Source organism: Drosophila simulans, chromosome 3L (genome assembly GCF_016746395.2).
Source record: "Drosophila simulans strain w501 chromosome 3L, Prin_Dsim_3.1, whole genome shotgun sequence".
NCBI lineage: Eukaryota > Metazoa > Arthropoda > Insecta > Diptera > Drosophilidae > Drosophila > Drosophila simulans.
The window spans coordinates 7,419,380-7,444,815 of NC_052522.2; the positions used below are offsets into that span (position 1 = coordinate 7,419,380).

At 43.1% G+C, this 25,436-nt stretch overlaps 2 protein-coding genes across 7 annotated transcripts; one reads left to right on the forward strand and one right to left on the reverse strand.

Annotated features, from left to right (window-relative positions):
- Nucleotides 1-10,840: 10,840 nt before the first annotated feature.
- LOC6737157 (cell division protein FtsN) lies at nt 10,841-18,865 on the reverse strand. Of its 4 annotated transcripts, none has more exons than XM_039293318.2 (3): nt 18,781-18,865; nt 13,336-13,804; nt 10,841-12,729 (listed from the first exon to the last, which is right to left on the reverse strand). In XM_039293318.2, the coding sequence occupies exons 2-3, from the start codon at nt 13,665-13,667 to the stop codon at nt 11,010-11,012; spliced, it is 2,052 nt and encodes a 683-aa protein (XP_039149252.1). In that variant the 5' UTR covers nt 13,668-13,804; nt 18,781-18,865; the 3' UTR covers nt 10,841-11,009. The 4 variants fall into 4 exon arrangements, with proteins under 4 accessions (XP_039149252.1, XP_002084004.2, XP_016030813.1 ...); XM_002083968.4 differs by lacking the exon at nt 18,781-18,865 and adding an exon at nt 14,810-15,458 and having other exon boundaries at nt 10,843-12,729; XM_016170046.3 differs by lacking the exons at nt 10,841-12,729; nt 18,781-18,865 and adding exons at nt 13,057-13,269; nt 14,810-15,113 and having other exon boundaries at nt 13,332-13,804.
- On the forward strand, nt 17,655-24,810 carry LOC6737158 (fibrillin-1). 3 transcript variants are annotated; one of them, XM_039293317.2, is made up of 10 exons: nt 17,655-17,736; nt 18,105-18,228; nt 19,323-20,171; nt 20,233-20,355; nt 20,424-21,377; nt 21,951-22,937; nt 23,001-24,106; nt 24,161-24,263; nt 24,360-24,490; nt 24,558-24,809. In XM_039293317.2, exons 2-10 carry the CDS (start codon nt 18,174-18,176, stop codon nt 24,669-24,671), a joined length of 4,422 nt encoding a protein of 1,473 aa, XP_039149251.1. In that variant the 5' UTR covers nt 17,655-17,736; nt 18,105-18,173; the 3' UTR covers nt 24,672-24,809. The 3 variants fall into 3 exon arrangements, with proteins under 3 accessions (XP_039149251.1, XP_016030816.1, XP_016030815.1); XM_016171041.3 differs by having other exon boundaries at nt 20,424-22,937; nt 24,558-24,810; XM_016171040.3 differs by having other exon boundaries at nt 17,695-17,789; nt 20,424-22,937; nt 24,558-24,810.
- Nucleotides 24,811-25,436: the final 626 nt, after the last annotated feature.

Consider the following 25,436-nt stretch of genomic DNA (forward strand, 5'->3'; position numbering starts at 1 on the left):
CCAAGTGTCTCTGTCTGCCTCGTTTTGTATGTCAATGGGTGTATAGAAATCGAAAGTTTCACACTTGTCAATTAAGTGCACCGAGTGGTGGCTCTTGTTGTTGCCGTCTCCACACTTCATCATGCGACTGGGGCGGCACTGCAGCGCGATGTAGGAATCGGTGGAGCTGCAGTTGAAAAGCGGCTGTCAATGAAAATGAAATTTTATTGAGATTTTTACCGAAACCCCCTGCTTCTTTTCGAAATTAATTAGAAAAGTGCCTGCATTGGTATCGCCGGCCATGTGTGTTTGGGTAGCTTAATTGCTTTGACGTCTCGTGCGTGGTGTTATGTGTGTGTGTGTGTGGTTATATAAGTCGTAAAATACTTAAGCCATAATAATCTCCAATTGGAAACGACTATCACTTTTACCATCGATCGACCGAATGCACAACGGACGACTGCTCCATCCCATAAAGCTAACAAGCGAAAATCGCTGACTCTTCTAAGCGATTCTGGTGTGGGGGGCAGCAGTGAAAGTGAACGCTCCACGGGAGCGGGTGACAATGTTGCAACTGGGCAGACCGTTTTCCTTATGCACTTACGCAATCAATCTCAGCCGTCAGCGGCATGATCGGCAACTCCTCGATCTGCTCCCGCTGCTCATTAAACGCACATAATTGTTATATCGATGGCTGGGGCACCTACTGCCACCGGTTGCATTCAATGGCCAAATTTGGTTAAATAATGCACCACCACTGGCCACTTTTACCGCGCCGAAAAAAAAGAGCGCAACGAAAGCGAAAGTTCTTTTGTCTTGCGTTTAACCAAAAACCAAACGGGAAAAAAGGCTCCTTCGATTCGATTCTTATCGCCCCGCTTTTTACGCTACACTCCGCTGCCAGATCGGCAGATTTATGCACTTTTCATTTCACTTACCAGCCAACAAGCAACATGCGCTGCGAAACAACCTCAACTACATGAAACGATGCCGAGGAACCAGGCAACTTTCTTCGGCACTCCATCCAAATTATTATGCGCATATGGGGGCGCCAACATTGGGACACCGGGACACCCGATTCATCGCTCCAGCGAAGCCTCCTCGCCCGATTCTTTAAATTGCCACTTGCACTTGACCGAGCACAAGCCGCTGGGCAGGGGCATGGTGCTCCAGGAAGACCACATATAGATACGGATGCACAGTGAGCTAACCGTGGTTAAGTGAATTTTTAATTAGTAGTATTTTTAGAATAGAGTTTAGTTGATCTTCGAGGATTTTCCAAGATCATGTTATCAGTATCTGTGAATACTATAAGAGCAGTCTGTTGACTCATGTAATCTGCCACAAGTTACCAACATTTCTTATAATTTAAAGTTACTAGGTTTCCTTTAATTGGCGACCACTGTACACGGGCCACCCAGAATGTGCGACAAACTGGGGCCCCAATTAAGTTTGCAGCATTTTAATCGAGTCGATGCGTTTTCGGATGCATTAAGTTTTGAGTTTTTCAGTTCACAGGTTGGGTTAATTTGTGAAAGTTTTGTGTAAACAAAGCCCCAAATCCCCCCGAGGGTCTCGATTTGCAGTTGGTCAGTTGGTCCGCCGATCGGCCATAAATTCAATCAGGCGTGGCCACTGCCACATCGAGATCGGCCAAAAGGTGTACGTGCGATGGGCAGACGATGTCCATATATTTTCCCATCCCCTTAACGTTTCGGTTTCTTTCGGTTGACATTGGCTTAAAATATTTGGAGTAAAACTGATTTAATTGACGTTGACGTTGCGTAATCTCCAGGCATTGGCCGTGGCCCTGCCAATTGGCCGCCGCATCCTGTCATTCCAGGGCGATAACAGCGGCAATCAACTGGACAATAATGTGGCATAATTGGCCAGCCCAGGTCGGATTTAAAACTGGGCCCGAACGACTGGGCTTAAACTGGGTTAGTGGCGCCGGCGCCAAATCCAAAAACTTGAAGCGGCATCGGGGCAAAAAACCAAAACAAAGCACGGCCCAGGGAAAAAGTGCAGAAAATGGAGCCAGATCGAGCGACCAGTTCGTGTCATGTGATTTTTATCGTTAATAGGAAACAACTGCAGCAGCAGCAGCCAAATCCAAATACAAATACAAATCCAAAGAGACAAGTACAAAGCCAAGCGCCGCCGATTGTTGCAGCTTGGCTAGTCCACATCGAACTGCGACTGGCAGAGCAACAAATGTTGCATTGACATGAAAAGGGTTTTTATTCAATTGCTGGCAACATGCTACGCCGCAAATGAAAAAGAAATATAAAATACAAATAAAAATGTTGGCGCTTGTGAGTCAGTCTGCACAGAAAAAGGAAGATTTATATATGCATATTGAACGATTAAAGTGATATAAGTAATTTGTAAATGTATCAATTAAATATATAAAAATCTTCAGTAATCTTCAGAATCTCCGGAATATAAAAGGTTACAAAAATACTGATATGCTCTTAAAAATAATAAAACCAATGCAGTAGAGAAATCTATACATACTCTATCTATACGTAATCTATATGTACTATATATACAAATGATATACAGGAATAGATTGCCATTTCTTTCTGTGTTCCCAAAGAAAACTGGGCAATGCTAATCTGGCTGTTGTTATTGTTGTCTCGCAACTTTCATAATAAAATCAACAACGCAATCAAATTACAAGCCTTGGAATACATATAAAAAGTGAGCAAAACAAATTATGCAAAATGTTTTAGGCACGAAGCCCCACCAACCATTCCCAGTTGCAATTGCAATCCGTTTAAGGCTCGGAAAACCTCCTCGTAGTCCCCCTCCGCCTGCGGAAACCCATCATCCAGCAGATCAGTGATCACTGATCACTTGCAAGTCAGTCAGTGAGCCAGCGGATGAAGGCAAAGCCAGGTCAGTACTCTCACATTCACCGCATCTGAGTGACGGACAAGGTCTTCGCCATTTCCATTTCCATATGGAGCTCTACTCTCTCTTTCCAGGGAAATTGAAAGTTCTCTTCGGGGAATCCTTGAATTTAAATAAGATTGTTTATAGCTGATCTGCACAGTTGCCTATTGTTACATACATATCAATTCCTCTACTAGTTATTTAATATGCAATAATTTCATTGTATTCCAATTATTAATATATTTAAAATATGTCTATGTATCTAGATCTTAATCTTGTAGAGGTTATTTCCATTTTTTCACTTTTTCTGGACCAACTTAAACGCCTTTCTTCACCTTTATAGCCAACCTATAACCAACTTTCAGCACCTTGACGTTTCCCTATCCCGATTGATTATGACAGGTAATAAATGGACACCTGAAACGGTGACAGTCGGTCACTCAGTCAGTTGGCGGACTTTCGTTTTCGGTTTTCCAACGCCGCTGAAGTTGATGTTGACAAAATGCATCGGATTCTGCGATATTCACGCGACAGAGAGAGCGACAAGCCGGGGAAATTAATTATAATTGGACGCGGTAAATATGCAGAGATGCGAAATGCAAATGCGAGATGTGCGATGCAAACTCGTTGGCAATCAGCAAAATCAATCATCAGGTGAGCAATTGACGAGCGGCAGCCAGCAGCGAAGTCAGCTAAATCAGAAAATGGGCAATAGAGTTATCAATTTTAGTGGCCAACATGTGGCATTTCGGCGGTGAGCGGTGAAAATCGGTGGCAGGTGGCAGGTGGGCACTATGTGGGGCAACCTTGGTTTAGTTTCTGTTTCACTTTTATTTCCCTACCCCCCAATGGCCCATTAAAAATTAAAAAAAAAAACAACTGAAACTGTCTGCCGGTTTGGCATTTAACAAAATGCCGCGCTTAGTGCGTAAAATTTCATTTTATAGCACAAGGCATTAAGACGCCGCGCGCAAAATAAATAAAGTTGTAGCTGAAAGCGTGTAAAATAATAACCGTTGGCTCCCAACAGCAGAAACAACAACTTGAACAACACAAGGTGAAGTGTCGCCCGGCCTTGCCCCTCCTGCCACTCCCCCCCCCCCCCCCCCCCCCCCCCCGCCCCTTGCGTCCAATCCAACTGGTGTCATTTTTATGGCCCCCAACTTGTTGCACTTTCGTTGTTTATTCACCAGACATTTAATCAGGTGCGGCCCACTGCACATCATTTCGTTAAATGTTGTTAAAGTGTGACCGAGAAGCTGAGCTGTTTTGAAAGTGTTTCCAAGTTTTTCATTCAAGATACACTAAATGTATCTTTTCATGCCAGGAACACATATACTAATCATTCCGGAAGATTTATTTAAAATTGCATGAATTTAATAGAGAAAGGAAGGGATAAAATCCAAACTAATAGTTTATAATTTTCAGCCTTGCGCGCTTGAATCTCCAAGTGTTAAAAAATAATTGAATATGTTTGGGTCCACCTACTTTGGATAGACCTCCCCAATTCGGTCTCGTTTAATTTTGTAATTCAGATTGAAAATCGAAAACATTTAAGCAATTAACAATCTTGTATTAAATGGCTGTTGAAAATAGAAGGGCTCGCTCCCTTAACATCTTACACATTTGATTAGCTAATAGCTGGAAACCTAATAGCTTCCATAATTTGATTAATTTATTTATAAATTACACTTAACTCGCTGAACTGCAGGCACCTTGGTCACATTGCAGTGGCGATTGCAATTAACACTGTGCATATGCATTCACATTTCGATGCTGGCGCTGATGATGTTGCAACCGCAACACTTACCACTTACCACTTAACTCGGACCTCGGGCCCCGTACCTCTTACTTCTTATACAAATGTACATCCATCCAGTGGTGGTAAGACCCAGACCCAAAACCCAGACATCCAAGCCAAGTGCAGCGGCCACTCGACTTGCTCTTGAAGTGCATCTGATGCACTGTGGGAACGGGGGATGGGGCATGGGGAACGGGGCGCGCTGTATCGTCGCATTCAAATCTTCCGCATGTCAAGGTCAATTAGCATTTGGTCGGGGCTCCATCTCCGATCTTCGATCTGCGGTACTGTGCGTGATAAAAATGTCAAAAGGTTTTCATTGGCATTTTGATGTGGTTATTGCCGTTTAGCCGCTTAGGCACTCGGCTTAGCCAGCGATAAGTGTTGCCATCAGCTCGAGTTCACTTCACAAAAATATATACCTCCCCACCTATAACCCATGAACACACTACCCAATGAAAAAAAATCGTCTGTGAACAGAAGGCGGGGGCGTTTGGGACCGTGTCATTGAACCGCTCGGCTCGATAGATAGAAAGTGACCGCTGCTCGGGCGCTATCCTTGGTGATCTATCTTAGTGGCCAAAATAACATACCTACAACAGCAGAAAAGTTTTCACTCCTTTCGCTTTCATTGCAATTACCAAATACGATTCTTATTTTCAATTTCAATATGACGACGACGACAGGCACGACAACCATAGCACAGTGGTTTCATCTACGTTTATTTGAAGGTCAGCTTTTAAGGTTTTAACCTATTTAAATTCATTCGTATAAGATACTTTCAATGGTCATTTTTGTTTTCAATAAACATAAAATATTTTTGGGTACGAAAAATACTATCCTTGCCAATCCCTAATCCTTCGTCCCACTGTGCTCGATCCACGAAGGGGAAAAAAGCGCCCGCGACAACGCAGTTTCGCACCAAATTTGGAGCCAGGAGCTCCAGCCATCCGATGCGATGCCAGGCTTTTGGCCATGGCAATAACAATAACGGCGGAGCAGCTCGATGATCGCTCCAGTGGCTAAAATCCAGCTCCAGCTTCAGCTCCAGCTAAAGCTCCAGAGCTCGTGGCCACGATCGCTGCTCCTGCTGATGATGTTGGCGATGTTGTGTTGCCGGGGCCTATTACCATTTGGCTTAGTCAAATCGTTTGTTATGTTTTTATCTTGATGTCCAGTCACCTTGATTTGTTGTAGAAAATGCAATTTTTGGCATGCTCGTTGGTCTGTCGCCCCCCGTCTTTCGGCTACCGTTGCGAAAAAGTCCGGCGATCCGCGGATCCCAGACGATTCATCCATCCATCGATGCGTAGGGTGAATCGCTTTCCCAGACGCGCGGATCGCCGATCCCCATGTCGTGGGTGACGGACTGCCAATGAAAGTGAAATTTGCCGTCGATGGTTTAGAATTGAAGTTGAGCGAAAACTTGACGTTTATGCATCGGCATCTATCGATTTATGGGTCTGCCTTGAAGTTGCGGTTCAATGTACCGTGTTCGCCATCGCCGTTCAGTTGCTACACATAAACAAAGTTTATACATCCCAAATTAAGTATCAACTTAAATTGATTTTCTTTTATAGGAAGAATTGGTTATAAACAATATAAGAAAGAAAGATAAATGCATTTTGATTTACAATAGCTACATAGATTACATATTAACTTTCAAGGCTTTTATATTTTATAATTACAAAAAAAAAAGAAAAACCTAAACCCAAAAAACAAAATTCACTTAAATACAAATTGTTTTCTCCCTGCCCAATAAGATCGAGAGCGTCTGGATTTATCCAGGGGACGATGTCAAAGGTCAGCGCATGTTTTTAGGGGGTGGGCTGGTTGAATCTAGAAAAATGCCACATGAAAACGGTGGGGCACAAAGACAATGGGCAGACGTCGATGTCGCCAGCTTGTTAGGCTGAGCCCAAACAACTTGAAACAAACAAACCAAAATGCCGCAGTTAAAAAAAAAACCAAACAAATAACAGGCAGCAAACAAACAATAACAAAAAAGTAAGCAAGAAATCGCTTGGTTAGTGAACAGAAGCCAATTTACCCTCACAGACTGAAAGAAAGTCCAAGTGCATCTTTTATAGTTTTATGCGAGGAGATTGAAAGATTTATATCATTCGATTGTAGTTGAGCGAAAGAATATCGAAACTCTTATATTTCTCCATAAAAAAAATATGAATAAACCAGCCAACAATAAGTCGCATTAATTGTTTTATTTTACGCTAGATGATGCTATAAAAGCCTTATCAATGATTTTGAGTATTCATTTATACCAAGCCCGTCCATAAACGGTTTATACCCTTGTGGCAGAGGTATGCAAACAAATGCAAATCCAGGGAGGACTGTCTGATCATTTGTTGTTGCCTTTTTGGTGGCTGCTCTGTTGTCATTATTTATTTATGCCCAAAACGTTTCATTTTCATTTTCATTTGGCTTTGGCCAAAGGGAGTCATCGTAGTTGGCGTTGTTGCTGTTGCTGTATATATTTCTTTTGCTTTTGCTGTTGGTCTGAAACCTGAAAACTGGGTTACTGGCGCCTGTTTCGGGCTACAAGATCGTGTCATGCGATTTCTATCTTTGTGTGACTACGAAAGCGACAACCGCAACGTTGTCGAACCCTGAAGAAGAAAAACCCCTCGAATGGAAACAGAAAACAGCCGAATCCAATTGACGACGAAGAATGAGAGCTGTGTGCCTGCATCGTTCATTTGGGTAGTTCATTTTGGGACTGCAACTTGCAAGTTAACTGGGTACTGCAACTGCAACTGCGACCGTTTCGAAAACAAAAGTAAAGTGTTTGCGCCTGCGGCGTGGGCAGGGTACTGCCATCGAAATGGGACATATAGCGAGCCGATCTCTGACTCACAAGCGCCAGTCCTCGAGGCGGTAGCTCCAGACTCGAACCTCGAGCCTTGGGAGTGGGTCATTCGAATCTATCACAGAGGGTTTCCCCCTCCCCCGTTTTATTTTGGGGTGACGGGCGTGTGAATAGGGCATTAAGTGTTCTCTCTTGTTTTTATAGGCAGAGGGAGAAAAATGAATTATTTACATGACGATAAAGAATGGCTACAAATTCTACAACAAGAAATCAAAACTAAAACCCGAAAGTTGATGAAAGATTCATAAGATTTTCTATATTTTTTTTCACATTCATAGTGCACTATTTACCCAGAGAAATTTTAAGTTGTATAATTTATTCGAGGCAATTCTCTCTGTGCATCCGACGATGTGTTTGTTGGAGTCCTCAGCATTCGCCCAACAAAGTAGTCACGAATTAGCGCAGTTCACATGGGAATGCAACGTGGGGGGGTGGGCATTGAATAGGGTAGGGCTAGACACACACATGGCTTAGAATATGCAGTGGCAGTCCCAGCTGTTGACACACTCACACACTCGAAAGGAATGCATTCTGTTGCAACAGCGTCTGGAGTTCGTTGCCTAAGTCTTTTGTTTGGCTGACGCATGAGCGAATGAACTCGAGTGGCTGAGTGTCCAAGCTGATTTATGCGCCTGACCGCTCCACAGTCGCACCACCTACGCACTCGCATTTCTATTTCTATTTCCCTATTAGTATTTCCAACACCCCGAGAGCCCAGTTATCAACTGATAAGTAGCTTATGTAATGGCCCACGAAAATGGGTTAAAAGTCGCTCTGACAGTTTAATTTGACACTTTTTGGAACCTCCATCTCCATCTCTGTCTGGGTCTTGGTTTTCAGTTTTGATTTTCGCCTCACTCTCACTCTTTCCTGCTGTCTCCACTTTTGTTGGAGAGCACGGATGACAGAGTGCTTTTTGTTTTGGTATTTTCTTTCATATTTGCTTAACAAGATTGTGTGTATTGAATTGTCATTTCTCTTGACAATTTAATTTGGATTATGCGGAGGCTACTGAACACCAGCTTGTTGCAGCAGGGAGTGCAGGTCGGAAAAAAGGCGGAGGTGAAAAAGATTGGGTCACCGACTGGACGGCGATTGCATAAAGCGAAGGAAATAATAACATTTGTGTTTCATTGTCATCTTAATTGTTTAAAAGCCTCTTTCTTAACAATAAATTGTTTATTAAATAATGCAATTAGATAATTCAAAGTTGTGTTCTATTTTAATCAATTTGTTCCCTTGCTGATGTGTAAATACTTTAAATCATAATTTAAGTGTAGTGTTTGTGAGTATTTTGCTTTCTGGGTGAGTGGTACAGGGTTTTGCTATTTGAGCTTGGCTTGTGGCCCGGGCACGTTTTGGGCCAACTGGCCGACCGGCAGAAACAAAAGGCTCTGGCGAAACGCATTGAAGAAGTCACCAGCAGCGGGCAGCTGAGGCCTCGCAAAGCCGAGAGCCAAAGATTATTAATGGCCGGCCTCCTCCTGCATTTCCGTCTTGACCCAGGTTATGCAAAATGTTGGCAAAAGGCCAAACGAAAGCAGCCGAAAAGTAGAAATGTTTGCCTAACAAATGATTGCTATTTGCAGCCAGCAGCAAGTGCGTTGCCGCATTAACTGAAATGGAAATGAAAAGGAAAGACATTAATTGAAAATCCGAAAAAGTCCAAAAATGAGCATGCGCACAGAGCACTGTTAAGTCAGTGGGCGCTGTTAAAACTGGTCGAAAAATGTATGTAAAAATTGGTCAAAAAGAAACTGTAGCAGGAAGCTCTGTTAAAGCATTGTCTTCGTTGATTTCTTAGATTTTATCGCCGCCTGTTGCATAAACTTATTGATTTGGCATGCTTGTTGCTGCCGCTTGAACATATAAACAAATCAGCTGCTGCTTGCCCCAAACAACAATTGCATAAATCAATTTCACACAGAAAATTTGCTGTTTTTTCAGGTATTTTTTTTTTTGCCAGCCTACAGTGCGTATGAGTGGCACATGTAAATTTGATTAAAAGCACGTTTTACCACAAACTTACGAGCAACGAGAGATATAACCAGAAAATGAAGTGCTAAGATGCATTTTCTGCATTTGGCCAGCTGCTAATTTCCACTCAGTTCGGCCAAAAGAGATGACGCCTCCACTTTTGATAAATGAAAGTAAAAGTACAGACACTTGCACTTCATAGATCATTAGCGGTGGTTACTTTTCGTTTATTTCTTCTTCTTTTTTTTTGTGCGTGGCACTGCGTTCAATGAACTAAGTGGCCATGCCAAAGTCATTAAAAATAGAAAACAAAGCGAAGCCCATCAAAACTTGTTCTTTCACTTTCAATGTCACGCCACAGAGACCGACGAAGACCTTCAACTTTTGGACCCGCTCACCCCTGTGGGGCACAGTTTCTTCCGCCTGGGAATTAATTGCGGCATAAAGCAAACATTTTGCGAGTCAATGTACGTAATTTGAAAATCGTGCCAAAATAGATGCCAGAGCCAAACTCAATTTGCAGGCAAAAGGCTAGAGCAGGTGCATGGGGGTGCGGTGGGGGGTGAGTAAAACCAAAACATAGGTAACACCCCCGCGAAAAGCCAAGCAGATATATGTCTGCTGCTGGTAGTATCCACTGTAGCCATTTGTCTGCATGTCGCTTTGTTGAATTGTCTATTTGTTTGCCAAAAAGTGCCATGAAGACAACTCGTTGTTGCCCGAAAGCAATTTCATTCGCTGCCCCCACCGCTGCTGCTGCAACAAATTACTATCATTGCTGTTAATAGTTCATTAAGTCACGGACGGGAGATGTGGATGTGGAAGCCATGTGGAATCACGGCTACGGGGAACGTGGAGCCGTAAAACGTAAAATCGAACTTCATACCGCCGCACCGAGGCAGCCAACTTCAAGTGGCAGAATAATTGAGTGAACGGCAAGATAAACATTTCAATTTCGTTATTAAGTCATCAATTAGAGGAACCCAAATCCTACTGCAGGGTGAATCGGTTTTGATTTGAACTCCCGGGAGACAAATTGCCTGTCATAAAAGTTTCGCAATTAAAGCGTTGCAATAGCACACAACTTCTTAGTTTGTGGTTCAACAGTTTATCCTGGGATTGCACAATATTAAACAATCTATTAGTACATATACTTTTTATTTTCAGCGTAAATATGTAGATGGAATTTATTTAGAAGACCCATTGAGCCATGTTATTATTCTAGGTTATATAAAAAAATATACATTTTCTTAATTACCTATCTAACATTTCATTTATGATATTTCGAAATGAAAGTAAAAATAGTAGATTAAAACAATCTTCTCTGCTATTTACGGCAGTAATTTCGTGTATAAATTTATTTTAATAAATATATATGAATTTCAAAAGTATTAGAAGCTCAACCTTCGCTATTATCCTCGTTCATGGAAACCAACTTCCTCACAAATATCTAAGAATAGGATAAACAAGCTAGTTTATAAGAAACTCATTGTAGCAAATATCGCAGCGTTCGAGGGTTTGATGAATGGCCTGTGGAGTTTTCAGGGACTCCACTAATTCTTGTGGCTTTACTTTGTGGCCAAGAGTGCCTCCGTAATTCTTCCTCATCACCCAAGGCGAAGTACGTCGAGAACTTAGTAAGGAGGCTGTATAGGTGTGCCTGCCAGGACTGCAGGATCTTAGGGAGTGCAATGTGGCCGTTGATCCTCTCAAGATTTCCAGTCTGGCCAGCGCAGCCTCCAAATCGGAATCCTCATAGCCCTCCATGACAACTTGATCCGGTGACTGGTTAAAGGACTTTATACTAGGTGTGTTCAGACTGCTCATGGGTTGGATTATCACATCTAAATTGCTGCTGTCTGATGATTTTGCGCTGGAAGCCCTGGAAATCGGTGGGGATGGCATCTTTGATTTGGAAACAACAGCTTTTGGAGTGTCTGTCTTTCTAGGTGTTTGGGGTGCGGAGGATTGATTTTGGTTTGTTGAAGTTTGGGTTGCATCACTCGGACTGCAATCTCTCTGAGGTAAGTGCTCCTTTGGAATATTGTTTGATTGGGTGAAATTCTGAGGTAGTTTCGGTGCTTTATCTGATTGCATAGGTGCTTTATAGGAATCAATTTCATGGTACGAATGCTCTCTTGAGCGTACCATTTTCTTTTCCATAGCTTCTGATTTCCGCGGACTTCTATCCTCTTTGAAGGAATCAAATTCTATGTAGGAGGGATCTCTAGATTTAACAGTCTCCTTAACTGAAGGTTTTTGTAGCCTTAAAGGATCGTGATTGGTTTTCAAAGACTCTATTTCCAAATAAGATGGTTCTCTGGAAGATACATTCCTTAATGGCACTACAGCCTTAGTTAAGGGCTTTGATCCTTTTAAGGGTGTTCTTTGAGTCTTAATGGAATCAAACTCATTCAAAGATGGTTCTCTGGACCGTACTACATCCTTTGGTAAAGTTTTGGTAATCCTTAGGGGACTGCGAGGATCGAAATCCAAATAAGATGACTCTCGCGAAGAAATCATTTTGGAAGGCTGCTTCTTGGAATACTTTTCCCCTGTCGGGGTTATGGGTTTTACTGTCCGGCGACTTCCATTGCCTAGGAATTTCTCTCTTCCGGCTCTCAAAGGTTGTTGAATAACTCCAGTGCTCATCCTGCGTCCGTATCCAGGTTCCTCCACCAATGGAGCCGGCCTTCCTCTACCCCAACCAGAAATCCTTTCAGCAGGAGCTCTTTGAATACCGGAACCAATGCGAGTGGCCAGTGAAAGACTGATGCGTTCGCGTTGTGGATTGAAATCGAAGGTCCTGGAAGTGGCGGCATTCGAAAGCCTGGAACTGGACCGGGATATACTGCCCGCCTGTTCGGAACCCACGAATTTGGCAAACTCCCGCTGCCCCCTGCGAGTGGGGGCTGGAGTTATGTGGCCGCTGGACAAATCCGATTGGGAGGCACTCTGTGAGTTTCCACCGCTAAAATGACCATCGTAGTGATTCGGCTTATCCCTCAGACTGGTGTGATCCTGGTAAACGGAGAACTTGTTTTGACCGTGGGCAAAGCTCTCGTAGGGCTTAAACTTCTTGCTTTTGGCCAACTGATCTGCGAATTTCTCCCACTCGGTGGTACTGGGTCTATGTTCCTCTTCATCCTTTTTTTTCGTTTTGACCAATTTGCGGCGCACTTTACGATTTCTGGGGGGTTATGATTCAGTGTATAAGAATTTAAGTGTGGATTGTCTTTTAGTGTTTTAATTTTTGGTGGAGTGTTTAGTTTTTTTAGTATATAAGTGAGATTGTGTGTGTGTAAAAGTGGTATTTGCCAAACTTTAACGATCTCAAATAATATATTTTACTTGAAAAGGTCATTAGTTCTGCAATTATGTACTTATTCGACAATAAAATATCAATTAACGTGTAAAATATATTTAAAATATTACCACAATACTACGCACATGACTTTGCTGTTGATGTTCTTGTTAGTTTGATTTGCTGAGGTCGCAAGTAAACAAAGGCAGAGTATATGATATGTACATAGAAGTAGAGTAAGTTTATTTACAATTTACATACAAGTCAAGAAAAGAGAGAGGAGAAAGTATGTTGATTAGGCCATAATAAATGTAAATATCGGGATACTACGACGGGAACTACGAATCATAAGCGAACGTTGCAGGTACAAACTACGCGAAAACTTCAGGGTGCAGTGGCGCTACAGGTTACGGATTTGCGATGGGGCTACGGGGGTTACGGGTTAGCGATTACGGATTTGCGATGCTTCAGGTGCTCTCTAGGCTTACTTACTCCACGGCAGCGGAGGATTCGGTTGCGGGTGCATCTGTTGCTGGAGCGGATGAAGGCTCGGCAGCCGGCGGAGCAGGAGCATCCGCAACAACTGCCTGCGAGACTTCGGCACTTATCAGAACCATCTCCTCCAGCGAGGGTTTCGGAGTCGGTGGGCTCTCCTCCTCGTTGGCCAGAGCACGTTCGATCTCCGGCTCTGGAGTGGTGGTCTTCAGGCTATCCGTATCTTCCTGCATTTTGGGCGTTGGTGCTCGGGAACTGGTCATCGTTGCCTCTACCGGATCTGTTTTCGATTCGGATTCCTGGGGCTCTTCCAGGTGCAGACCCTCCATCACCTTGTGCTTGGCCTCGTCCAGAGCCTGAGTGCCCTCCTTGAAGGCATTGCCCAGCTCAGTGGTAATTCCCGCCACCGCCGTGCCAACGGTCTCCTTGGCCGTGTCCAAAGTGGTGGTCAGTGTTTCAGAGGCGTCTGCAAGGAAAGCACGGGAATGAAAGCACTTTCAATTGTCGCTTCCGACAGGGGAGTGCTAATACATAAGTAGTACATAAATGTGCAGTAAAAAAATAATAGAATAACACCACACTTGACTAGTTTAAAGAATAAATATAAATAATTTTTAAACTATTTTTTAAACTACACATGCAAAGAGAATTGATGTCAAATTTTCATTTCAAAACAAACATAATATTGAAATAATTGAAGCCAATTTGCAGAGTTTAGTCCGCATTTAATAATAGTACTTTCCCGCAGTGCACATGTACGTATAATATTTTTAAGTCAATGTTTTTGCTCTAATTCGTTGACGTCTGGTCACGCAACCAAGTCGTTTTTCTTCATATGCGTTAAATAAATGTATAAAAATATGGTCGGGTGATGGCAATGGAGCCAGCTTTCACTTGCGACCCACTGAAAGGCGGCCGAATGGCGAAAAATCAGGCCAAAAAAGGCTCCGCGGCACGCATTGCGCTGGCCAATTGTCCTTTATTACGTGGCTTGTTATTATAATAATGCGAAGTACGACCAAATTTATTACATACATTGCGGCTGGATGTTTCGAATTTCTTTTTGGCATTAAGTGGGAATTTACTAGCTTGTTGGTGGCCGGTAATTAGCTGAATTTATTATTGATTTGAGCCAGGGGTCAAGGACTTTAGTTTATCGAGGTAGGAGTATAAAATGCACTTAGGAAAAGTTACTCAAATCCATCCATCATTGGTGAACTACAAATAAGGTAGTTGTTGTATTGTCAAGGATAAATTCTTGAATTCTTAACATAAAATAATTGGTTTTGATCTAGGACTGTCCTTCGCTGAAAATTAAGTATCCGCTCGAAATATCAAGTATACGCCGACTGCCAGCTTGCAACTGCCCTTCGACTGCACACTCCTAAATGTCATCTGCTGGCCAACACCTAAACAAATGGCCAGCACGGATTGGTAACACACACACACACTCAAGCACAAACACACACACCTTCCACGACGGCCTCGCCCTTCTGTTTGACATGGCTGGCGGCTTTCAGCATTTCGCTGCCCGCCGTTGCAACCATGGGAGTGCTGCTGGCACAGCCCATGACTTCTTCTCAATTCGAGCCAGACAATCGCGGTACCATGCCGATCGGAGCGGGAATCGATGTGGATTGCTTTAGCAACAGCCGAGGATTTATTTATATCGAATATGAATATGATTATGAATTGGGTATAAGAAATACGCCCGCCTTTGGTCACGAACTCAACGCAACTGAGCACTGACCCAAAACATTCGCTGCTAAAGTGAAGGGTCAGTTCGGCACTCGACCACCGCCGACAATCCCCATTCACATCCCTACCATTGCCATTTACTGGGCACGCAACAGGACCGGACCGTTCTGAGCTGAACTGGTCAACCGGACCCATGGAGCACTTCGAGTCCCACAGTTTGCATGTGCGTTTGCACTTCAAGTGAAGTGAAATTGCTGAGGTCATGCGCGTTGGGCGCACACTTACCATAGTCATAGTTAAGGTAGTTATAGGCCAAAAGCTAAAAGGGTTCTAGGTCTGCAACAAAATAAGGTGGGGCACCGACTAGCGCGAGCTTAGACCAGCGAGTACCTGTTACTGTAATGAATTATACAAAATTTAGTTCGGAAGTTGTGCAAAACAAATTATTTAATGAGTGTAATCAGTTTGCTCAAACATATTTCGTATATTTCTTAAATGTACTATAGATATTTAGTTTATAGTTGCAATATCCAATGTTAAGAAGAAGAAAGAAAATCCAATCCATCCAAGAAAATGTTAAACTTTTGGTACAAATTTTTGCACTATCATTGATTTCGGGCTGCCTATATGTCACCTATTTATAAGTTATTATGATAACTGTTAGAAAAATGTGTGTAATCTAATGTTTACCGATCTTGAGCATCACTTAATGGCTGGCATACCCTGGTAGCCTATGAGTACCCGTCACCAAAGTGAAAACACAACAAGGGAAAGTGAAGAACAAGGCTTCAGATACGAAAATCTGAGTGTATGTGTGAGGAGGTAGCGTGTCGGGATACGCCTCGTTCGTCCGATAGGTGGCGTGCATTCGCTTGCTCACATTCCTGACGTGGGCTTGTGTGTTTGTCTGTTGGTCAATAAAGGCTCCACTCGGTTATTATTTTTAGAACGTTGCACGATGTCCAATTGTTGCTCTAATTTCCATATGGGTTTTTGTCCATGCCCATGAATGAAGCGAAATGTCCGCCTGGGTTGACAGTTCCAATCAGATAACAACTATGCAATCGATTCGGCATATTCTGTCCTATGCAAATCGCTCGATTGCGCTAGATTTCACTGTGGCCCACACCGCCGCACAGAGATGAGATCGTCGACGGGCCCTTCGAAAAGATTGATTTTTGATTTATTTTGGCCAAACACTTTTTTGGCTAGTTTTTTTTTTTGATTTTTTTGCTGCAATCGATTGGCTCTTGTGGCGCTGAATGCCTATTTCTGCCGTTCGGTGATTTATGTCAGTCAAGCAGTGACAGCGCTTTTCATGAGCCAATAAAGTTGTCCATGTCGCTTTGTCATATTCATATATCATGGCCGTACACCCGGCGACTTATGTCACATTCACATGGGCCAAGAAACTGGAGTACCGAGCAGAGCCTGCGCATAAACGAGGCCTAAGTGCGCGATCGAGAGACGTCGTTCGCGATGGTGACGGTGACAAAACACAATTTGGCCAAGCCATACAAACAGTCAGGCGGATGGACAGACGGACAGACCTATAACATACTTGTGTACAAACAAACCAGCTCAAAAAGTCGCATATAAATCAGCACACGCAGCTGGTTCATTAGACTCTCCACTTCGGGCTCTTGGCACTGCCATTTGGCTTGACATTAATTACATAAGCTAAGCGGCGCTTAATTATGCGCTCAACAATAGAGCAAAAGTGCTCGGGACCCAGTCGACCAATCTTGTGATGTAATGGCCTCCCCCATGCGAAAGTTTCGCCTCTTAACACTCATCCATTATCTTGAGTTTAGATGGGCAATTTGTTTATTGATGGTCTTCTTTAAAAATCAAAGAAATAATGTGTAAGCGTTGTGATACTTAATTAATTTCAGTTGAAACCAGTTTTAATATTTTTATTTTTACAAGTTTACCAATTTGATTAGCTAAAGAACATCGAAAAATAAAATCATGAGTTATTTTTAAACGTGCCCTAATCTCTTATATCTTTCGCATTTTAACATAGTTTCCTTACCATAAAAATGTTGAAAAGAATATTAAATGTAAATATACAAGTAAAATTTGAGTCAGCAAAGTCAAAATGAAAAAGCAAATTTATTGACATGTAGAAGGATGGAATAAACGATTCTTAAGTGTGGGAAGCGAAAATGCTTTATGAGCATTTGCATTTGAAACAGGTATATGTGGGTGTAAATACATTATGTCCGAAATATATTTAGAATTTCAAACTATATTAACGTTCTAGGTCTTATTGTTTCCAATTATGTTCGATTAAAAACGATTTGTGATAATCTACATAGTGACTGAGCAGCCTATTTATTCTACATAGTCCCAGCTAATATAAATTATGTTAGAGACTACCGCATTTGACAGCTGCTGAAGGATCAATGCGATCAAGTTCAATGGATGACGGAACCTCATTAATTTTCACAGCCCAATGCTAATGATAATACCATGGGTAAAAATAGCCTCCCTCTTCGCGTCCCCCTCTGGTGACATTTGTGCGCTCTCGCACTAATTTGCTTTATGATATCAATGAAATATCAGCATATATACACCCATAAACGTATATATATACATATATCTTTGGAGACATCGGAAAACTGTTTTCTCGTTCCCTTCGAGAAAAGTCAGAATTTCTTTGGCTCCTCAGTCTTGTCTGGGCTCTCGACGGAATCGGTGCGTTTTCCAAAATAAAAATACTATTCCTGGTTTTTCCTTAAACTACTGAAGTATATATACAGACTGTTTTTATGTGTTTTAAATAAATTAAAGTAGTGGAACTCTTATTGAACTGTAATTGCAAAAAGTGCCTTCGTTTGATGTAAAACCGACCCTTCTTTTCCACGAATGACCTGTGAATATATGTAAAAAGTGTTGAACATGTGCTATTTATAAAGCCGCCTTAATCTTAATGGCTTTGCTCCTCTATATGCCGCTACATATATAGATCTTGTCCCATAAATATGTTGGAGAACAAATAAAAAAAGAAACGAATGTCGTGAAATCTTATTAATGTATTCTTTTTTATAAAATTTGAACCCAAGAACTCGACACAAGTGAGAGTGGAAAGGTGTGTGGAAGCTGTTCTATAAGGATCGGAATAGGGCTGCAGAATGTGGGCGGCGAAATATGTTTTATGCGCGCTAGCATGCGTTGCATTTGCTTCAGGTGAGTGTGGGTGGAAATCGAAAATATATCACGGATTTTGTGGAAATGGGAAATTTATTGGATAGCTTACAAGGAATTTTGGGGATTGTAAAAGATTATTATAGTTTGGATTGTGCTTCTTTAGATTATAGCGATCGGTTGGCTATTACGAAATATATCATCTTAAAAATGTAAGAATGTATCCATAAAACTCCATTCAGTCTTATTCAATATATAATCCTCCTTTTAACATTAACCTATATATATATATAGTTTTTAATAACACTAAATAAATCCTTTCCAATTAAAAAAAAAAATTGAATTTAAGACAAATAATTATAATTTTTTCATAATTAGTCTAAAAATTCCAGCATTTTTTTGACTATGTTTCTTATTTCAAATGTATATATATTGACCATTAAAATGTCCACAAAATGGCCATAAAAACCGTTTGGTTTATAGCTAATGGAGCATATATTCATAGTTTTATGACACGCTCTCAGGAAAATGTGTAACACAAAATAGTCATGGCTAACACGGGGCACTTATTTATCTTAGCGAAATATTACTCACCAAATTACCGGCCGGCTTTATGAAAACTGAATATATACAAACTGATCGTAAATCAAAACAACGCAAATCCCAAAATGACAAATTAAATTAAAAAACCGTGAAGACTAGATGGCAATGAAATAACTTTTGGCAACGATTCAAAAGATTGATTCACCTAGTTTTTATGGGTTTCCCCTTAAAAGCAGAGATTCTAGGATTGTATTGGCGGGTCTTTTTTTTTGGGTGAGGGTGAACAGCTGTTTGTGGTATGGAACGAACAATAAAATGTTTTATTGCCTTCGGATTCTGGTGAGAAATCTTTAAGTGCACTAAATAATTTTGGATGCATAACATAGGAAACCGTTTATGTTTATGTTATGGGCATGTTAATTTTTTTTTTATCTGTATACAACTTCATTGTTATAAAATCGCACAAGCTTTTAGAACTTATGTCTGCAATCCCTGGAAATTCCATTTAATAGGCCCTCAAATTTCGACAGATTTTTTTAATGCTCATTTTTTGATTATATGATAAAAATATATGTTTTTCTATTTCCACATAGCTTCTCCGAGCTCTGAGCGAAAAAGGAAAAATGTCATGGATATTCCAGAGGAGCCCAAAGTGCCTGTCTCCTTGGCTGCTACTTTGGACATGAGCTGCTCGTCGGCCAAAATCCTACCGCCGGAGATTAACCATGGTAGGGTGTCGCTTTTCGATCGCCGCCGGAGGGGCAAGAAGGTCTTCCTAGTCGCCTTTTTCGTGTGCGATGATAACTACGACTTTGAAACCGAAATCTCTGAAATGTTTTGCTCGAACCAGAAATGGGTGGGTGAAATACCCACGTGCATTCCCCAATCGGATTATGTAGAACCCGATGAGGACGTAGATTTCGATGCGGGAGATGAATTTGAAGAGTATGAAACTGTGCCCCACGATGACGACGAGGAAAGTGAGATTGATGAGGATGAGGAGCCAGAGGTTAGTGAAAGGGAGCCACCACCGCCACCACCACCACCGGTAGTGGATGAAGCCGAGTCCAAGCCTGAACCAGAAATAGTTATCGACATTAATGATGATCATGCAAATGAAGTCGTTGAATCGGAACCTGCTCAGAAATCAGGTGAAAACGAAACTTTAGCGGAGACTGAAACTGAGAACGAGGTCCTTGAAAATGGAACTCCCCTAGAAGCGGAAATCCAAACTGATGTACTCAACTCCAGCAATGCATCTGTTGAGCCCACCAAAGATCCTTATGAACCAAAATTCTTGGATAACAATTGTGGGGAAGACAATGGAGGCTGTGCGCACATTTGCAAGCGATTGCTTTATCCAGATGAAAACCAGCCCATCAATAAATGCGATTGTCGAGAGGGCTATACCCTGGATCCTAACGATTATGCTACCTGTCTCGGTGGGTGTATTATAATTAATAAATTAAAATCATTTGCTAAACAATATTATTCTTTTTCAAGACATCGACGAATGCCTGGAATCGAATGGTGGTTGTTCGGAAATTTGCGAAAACCTTCCAGGAGAATATAAATGTAGCTGCCAAGAGGGTTATTACATAGATGAGTCGGGAAAGAATTGTGTTGGTATGTTTTTATAAATGATTTTTAAGAAGAAAAAAAGTTCACATTAAATGGTTTATACTTATTTGCAGACATTAATGAATGTGCCAATCCCGAGCTGTCATCGAATTGCCAGGGTGCTTGCGAGAATCTGCCTGGTTCCTATCGCTGTGTGGTGCCGCTGGAGGAGAAGCCCGAGACCACAGAAGTTGTGGAGAATCCCATCGAGGAGAGCAACGAAATCCCAGTGAAAGTCTCCGAAGAACAACCCGCCGGAAAAGCATGCAATTCTGGCTTTCAACTTTCCGCCGACGGCACTGATTGCCAGGACATTAATGAGTGCGAGGTAGAGGGTCCTGAGGATCTTGATAACGCGGTCTGTCAGCAGAAGTGCGAGAACACTATTGGATCATTCCGTTGCTCCTGCACTGAAGGATATCACCTGCTCGAAGATCAGCGGAGCTGTGGCTTGGATAGCTGTACTGATCTGCAGAATCCCCAGTTGAATCGCACTCGATGTGCTCACGAATGCCAAGATTTGCCGGAGGGAAGCTACCGATGCGTGTGTCCCAAGGGTTATGAACTATCAGAGGATCAGCATTCCTGTTTGGTGCCGGAATCTCCGTGCTCCACAGAAAATGGAGTTGAGAAGTGCTCCCCGGGAACCTGTCTAGCCAGTGAGGATAATACCAGCTTCAGTTGCATTTGCCCAACGGGCTACCGCAGTGAGGGATTCAGTTGCCAGGATATTGATGAGTGCGCAGAGGATACGCACCTTTGCAGTCACACTTGCCAGAATACACCAGGTGGTTATCAGTGCCAGTGTCCCGAAGGACTTAACCTGGTCGAGGAATACACCTGTTTGGCCGAGAATCTCTGCGAGGTAAACAACAACGGATGCGAACAGATCTGCCTGACTGCGCGAGGAGGAGCTTGCTCCTGTCGCGAGGGATTCCGATTGAGTGCCGATGGCAAGAGCTGCGAGGACGTGGACGAGTGTCTGGTAAATAACGGTGGCTGCCAGCAGGTGTGCCGAAATCTTCCAGGTTCGTATGGGTGTATATGTGCCGCCGGCTATGAGCTCCTCAAGCTGGATGGCATACGCGGCTATTGCTTCGACATCGACGAGTGTTCGCAGGGAACTCATGGGTGCAGCGATCAAATGCTTTGCGAGAACCTCAATGGTTCGTACACCTGCCTCTGTCCACCGGGATATGCCCTGGGCTTGGATAACCACATAGTCACATCACTAAACAGCTCATTCATTACTGATTCAACCTCATCCGAAGCCCCATCAGCGCCTACATGCTTGGACATTGATGAGTGCTCTCTGTCCAATGGGAATTGCTCCCACTTTTGTCAGAATGAGCCAGGTGGCTTTCAGTGCGCCTGTCCCTTGGGCTATGCTCTATCCGAGGATATGCGCACCTGTCAGGACATTGACGAGTGCCTCGATAGCAATGGCCAATGCTCGCAGCTCTGCTTAAATCAACCTGGGGGATTTGCCTGCGCTTGTGAAACGGGTTTCGAGCTAACTCCAGATGGATTCGGTTGCGCCGACATTGATGAGTGCTCGCAGGACTATGGAAACTGTAGCGACATCTGCATCAATCTTTTAGGTACCCATGCCTGTGCCTGCGAAAGGGGCTATGAGCTGGCCAAGGACAAGCAAAGTTGCCAGGATGTGGATGAGTGTGCCGGCCTTCTTTCCGGCGGTTGCAGCCACGAGTGCATCAATAAGGCAGGTACCTTCGAGTGTGGATGTCCCTTGGGTTACATCCTCAACGACGATGGTCGCAGCTGTCGTCCCGCTCTGGTGGGTTGTCCGCCGGGCACTCAGCGATCCGCCGATGGATGTGCTCCAATTGAATGTAATCCGGGTTATACCCTGGGATCGGACGACAAGTGTGTGGACATCGATGAGTGCCAAAATAAAAACGGTGGCTGCTCGCATCGCTGCTCCAATACCGAGGGTTCATTCAAGTGCAGCTGTCCACCGGGCTACAAACTAGATAGTGATCAAAAGACTTGCCAGGACATCGATGAGTGTGCACAAGACAAGACTAGCTGTATCACCGGAACGTGTATTAACGAGATTGGAGGCTTCCGCTGCGAGTTCCCCAAGTTCCCCGCTCTGCCGGAGATTCCCACTGCCTCGTCACTGCCTGAATCGCCCAAAACCGAATTCAAGAAGCCAACAAAGTATCCTGATTTCACCGAGCTGTCCAATGAAATACCCGAGAGTCCGAAGAAACCGGCTGTGTTCGATTACCCAGAGCCCAAGTTTCCATCTTTGCCTAAGTGGGAAGGTCTCCCAAAGCTTCCGCCCCTTGCTGACATACCTACATCGAAAGCACCCGTTCCCCAGCGTCCTGAAGTACCCAAAACTTCGTGGGTTAATCAGTTGCAACCCAGGGATCTGTGTCCTCGATTCCAGGCACCACGAAATGGCAAGTCCCACTGCAATAGGTACCGCCATAAGCAAAAGCTCTTCTACAACAGTCGCTGCCGAATTTCCTGCAATCCGGGCTATGTTCTACAGGGTCCTGAGATCAAGAGCTGTGGCGCCAACGGAATTTGGGAGGGGCCCGAGACCAAGTGTGTTGGTGAGTCAATAAGTTAAGTAATAGATACAGTTGGCATTATATCTCTTCCGTATCTTTTCGCAGCCATCAACCAACCTCGTGTACAGAGACCTGGAATCTGTCCAGCTCTAAAGCCCGCCCGAAATGGAGTTGTACTCCCAGCGAGCTGTACTCAGGGTCCATCCCGATTTGGTGACGTTTGCCATCTTCAGTGCAATGCTGGCTTCGTGCCCACCGGATCCTTGTTGACCGCCTGCATGGTGTTGCAGGGCTGGTCGTTCGGTACAGATCTCAACTGTCAGCCATTCGGCAGCGGTTTGCTTGGAAATCAATTATCCTCGAAGTGGAATTCTCCGGAAACAGTGACTTCTCATCAAATCCAGAATGTTCAACAGATTAGGCCCTATATCAAGTGTCCGGAAAATGTTGTAATCTTGCTGCATGCCGGTGAGCAGAAGGCTCATGTGACTCTTCAAAGACCCCAAACCAATCTTAAGAATGGCCAATTGGTCGCCCATCCCGCTTGGGCTGGTCAACTTCAGGGTCATCTGCCAGCTGGAGTCCATAAGGTCGACTTTAGAGTTAACGATCCGGAGACCAAGCTCACAATTGGATGCCACACAATAATTACTGTTAAGGCTGCGACACCTAGAGAATCAAATCCTTTCACCTTTTCGGGAATATCTGATTATTCGAGATCATCACTTCCCAGACCGGCTCCATTTGCGACCTTGTCCACTAGTAGTTCATACTCATTTCCTGCATTCAAAGCCCTGGATGCAACTCCAAAACCAGTTTCCTTTACCAATTTCCACGTTTCCACAGATTCTGAGTCATTACCCTACTCGAAACTAGAGTCTCTTTCTCGGGAATCATCTCCCAAGCCATCGAGCTTCGGTTCATTTTCCACACACAGTTCACTTCGCCAGTCGGAATTTCCTAGCTTTAGTTCGCCAGATATTGGGTCATCTTCCTACTCCAGGCTGGAGCCCTTTTCCCCCAAGTCAGCCAAGCTTATAAGTGCTGCTCCTGCTTCTAGTGAAAGCACACGGGTGGATTTGGGTTCAGATACCACCAACTATTGTCCTCCATCCATTGAAGTATACCTGAAGGAGCATCAGAATCTGCGTTCAGTGGTGTGGGATGAGCCACGATTCGAGGGAAAACTGCTTAAGATCTATAAGTCACATGTAAGAAAAACAAATGGCTTTTAGAATATCATTACTTAAACTATACTTTTGCAGTTTCCGGGTTCTTTGTTTAAAGTCGGCGATCACGCAATCAAATACGAAGCCACCACCACCGATGGAAAAACTTTACGCTGCACATTTTTCATTTACGTCAGGTGTAAGTATAAAAAACCCATAAATTTTATGTCTTTAAATTTATTGAAAATTTAAAGGATATTAATTAATTTTTTAATTTTTTTTTGTATTTAAATAGCTGCCAAGCCCACTCCTGCACCCATCGAACCCAAGATCAGTTTTGATTCCGAGCCCGAGACTCTCTCCGATGTTTCCCAAACCTATGTGGTCTGTCCGGATAAGGAGCCCGTCCGGGTGACCGCTGAATCCGTAAGTCTGGCTTACCATTAATCTCAATGTTTTTATTTATACTTTATTTTAAAATTTAAATTTTTAGGTAAGTCTGCCCGTTGGTTGCACTCTGAAGAATATACGTCCACAATCGAGATCCCCGAAACAACTGAAACGCGGCAAGCTCACTTCTCTTTGGCATCAGTATACAAATTTCTGATACCCGAAACTATTATGTAATATTATGTAATGCTTGATGCGCAGTTTATATAAATATTTTTGTACGACTTTTGTATGCCTAATGAAAATAATTATATTTAAAATACCCTGACATTTTTCTTAAGAAGATAATAATATATATACTTTGACTGGACAACCTGTTTCTCATTGTAGTGAATGAAAATAGTTTACATCGAAATTAAACCATTTTTTAGTGGGGGCGTTACTTACAAGGGGTATGCGATCTTCGAACCACACTACCAGCTTTCATATTCCCAATATTGTGAGGTGTTCACTTTCGATTCAGGCAAGAATAATGGCAATTGCGAGACAGGTAAACACCGAAGTGGCTGTCAGAGGGTCGGCTCGTTAGACGGCTTCCCTGGCAATTTGTATGCCCCTTTGTCTTTGGCGACAGCTTCCTCAAACATGCTTTTGAACTTGGCAAGCTGGCGGAGATTGGTGCTGGGATTGGACTGGGATTGAGATGGAGCTGGCGGCTCGGGGAGGAGTTGAACGCTTTGGGGTCTATTGCACAAGACGGGACTTGGCCGGGTGCTCTTGGGGGGACCACCTTGGGCATAAATTGTAATTATGCCTGCCACCGCGGCAGACAATAAATCTCAAAGTATTTATCGTACAACATGACAGAAGTGGGTCGGTCGGACCTGAGCAGCGAACCCAAGCCGAAAAATTTGAGATTTTCCCAGTTTTTTTTTCTATGCTACCACCTCTTTTTTGCATACGAACAGCGAAAACATTTACA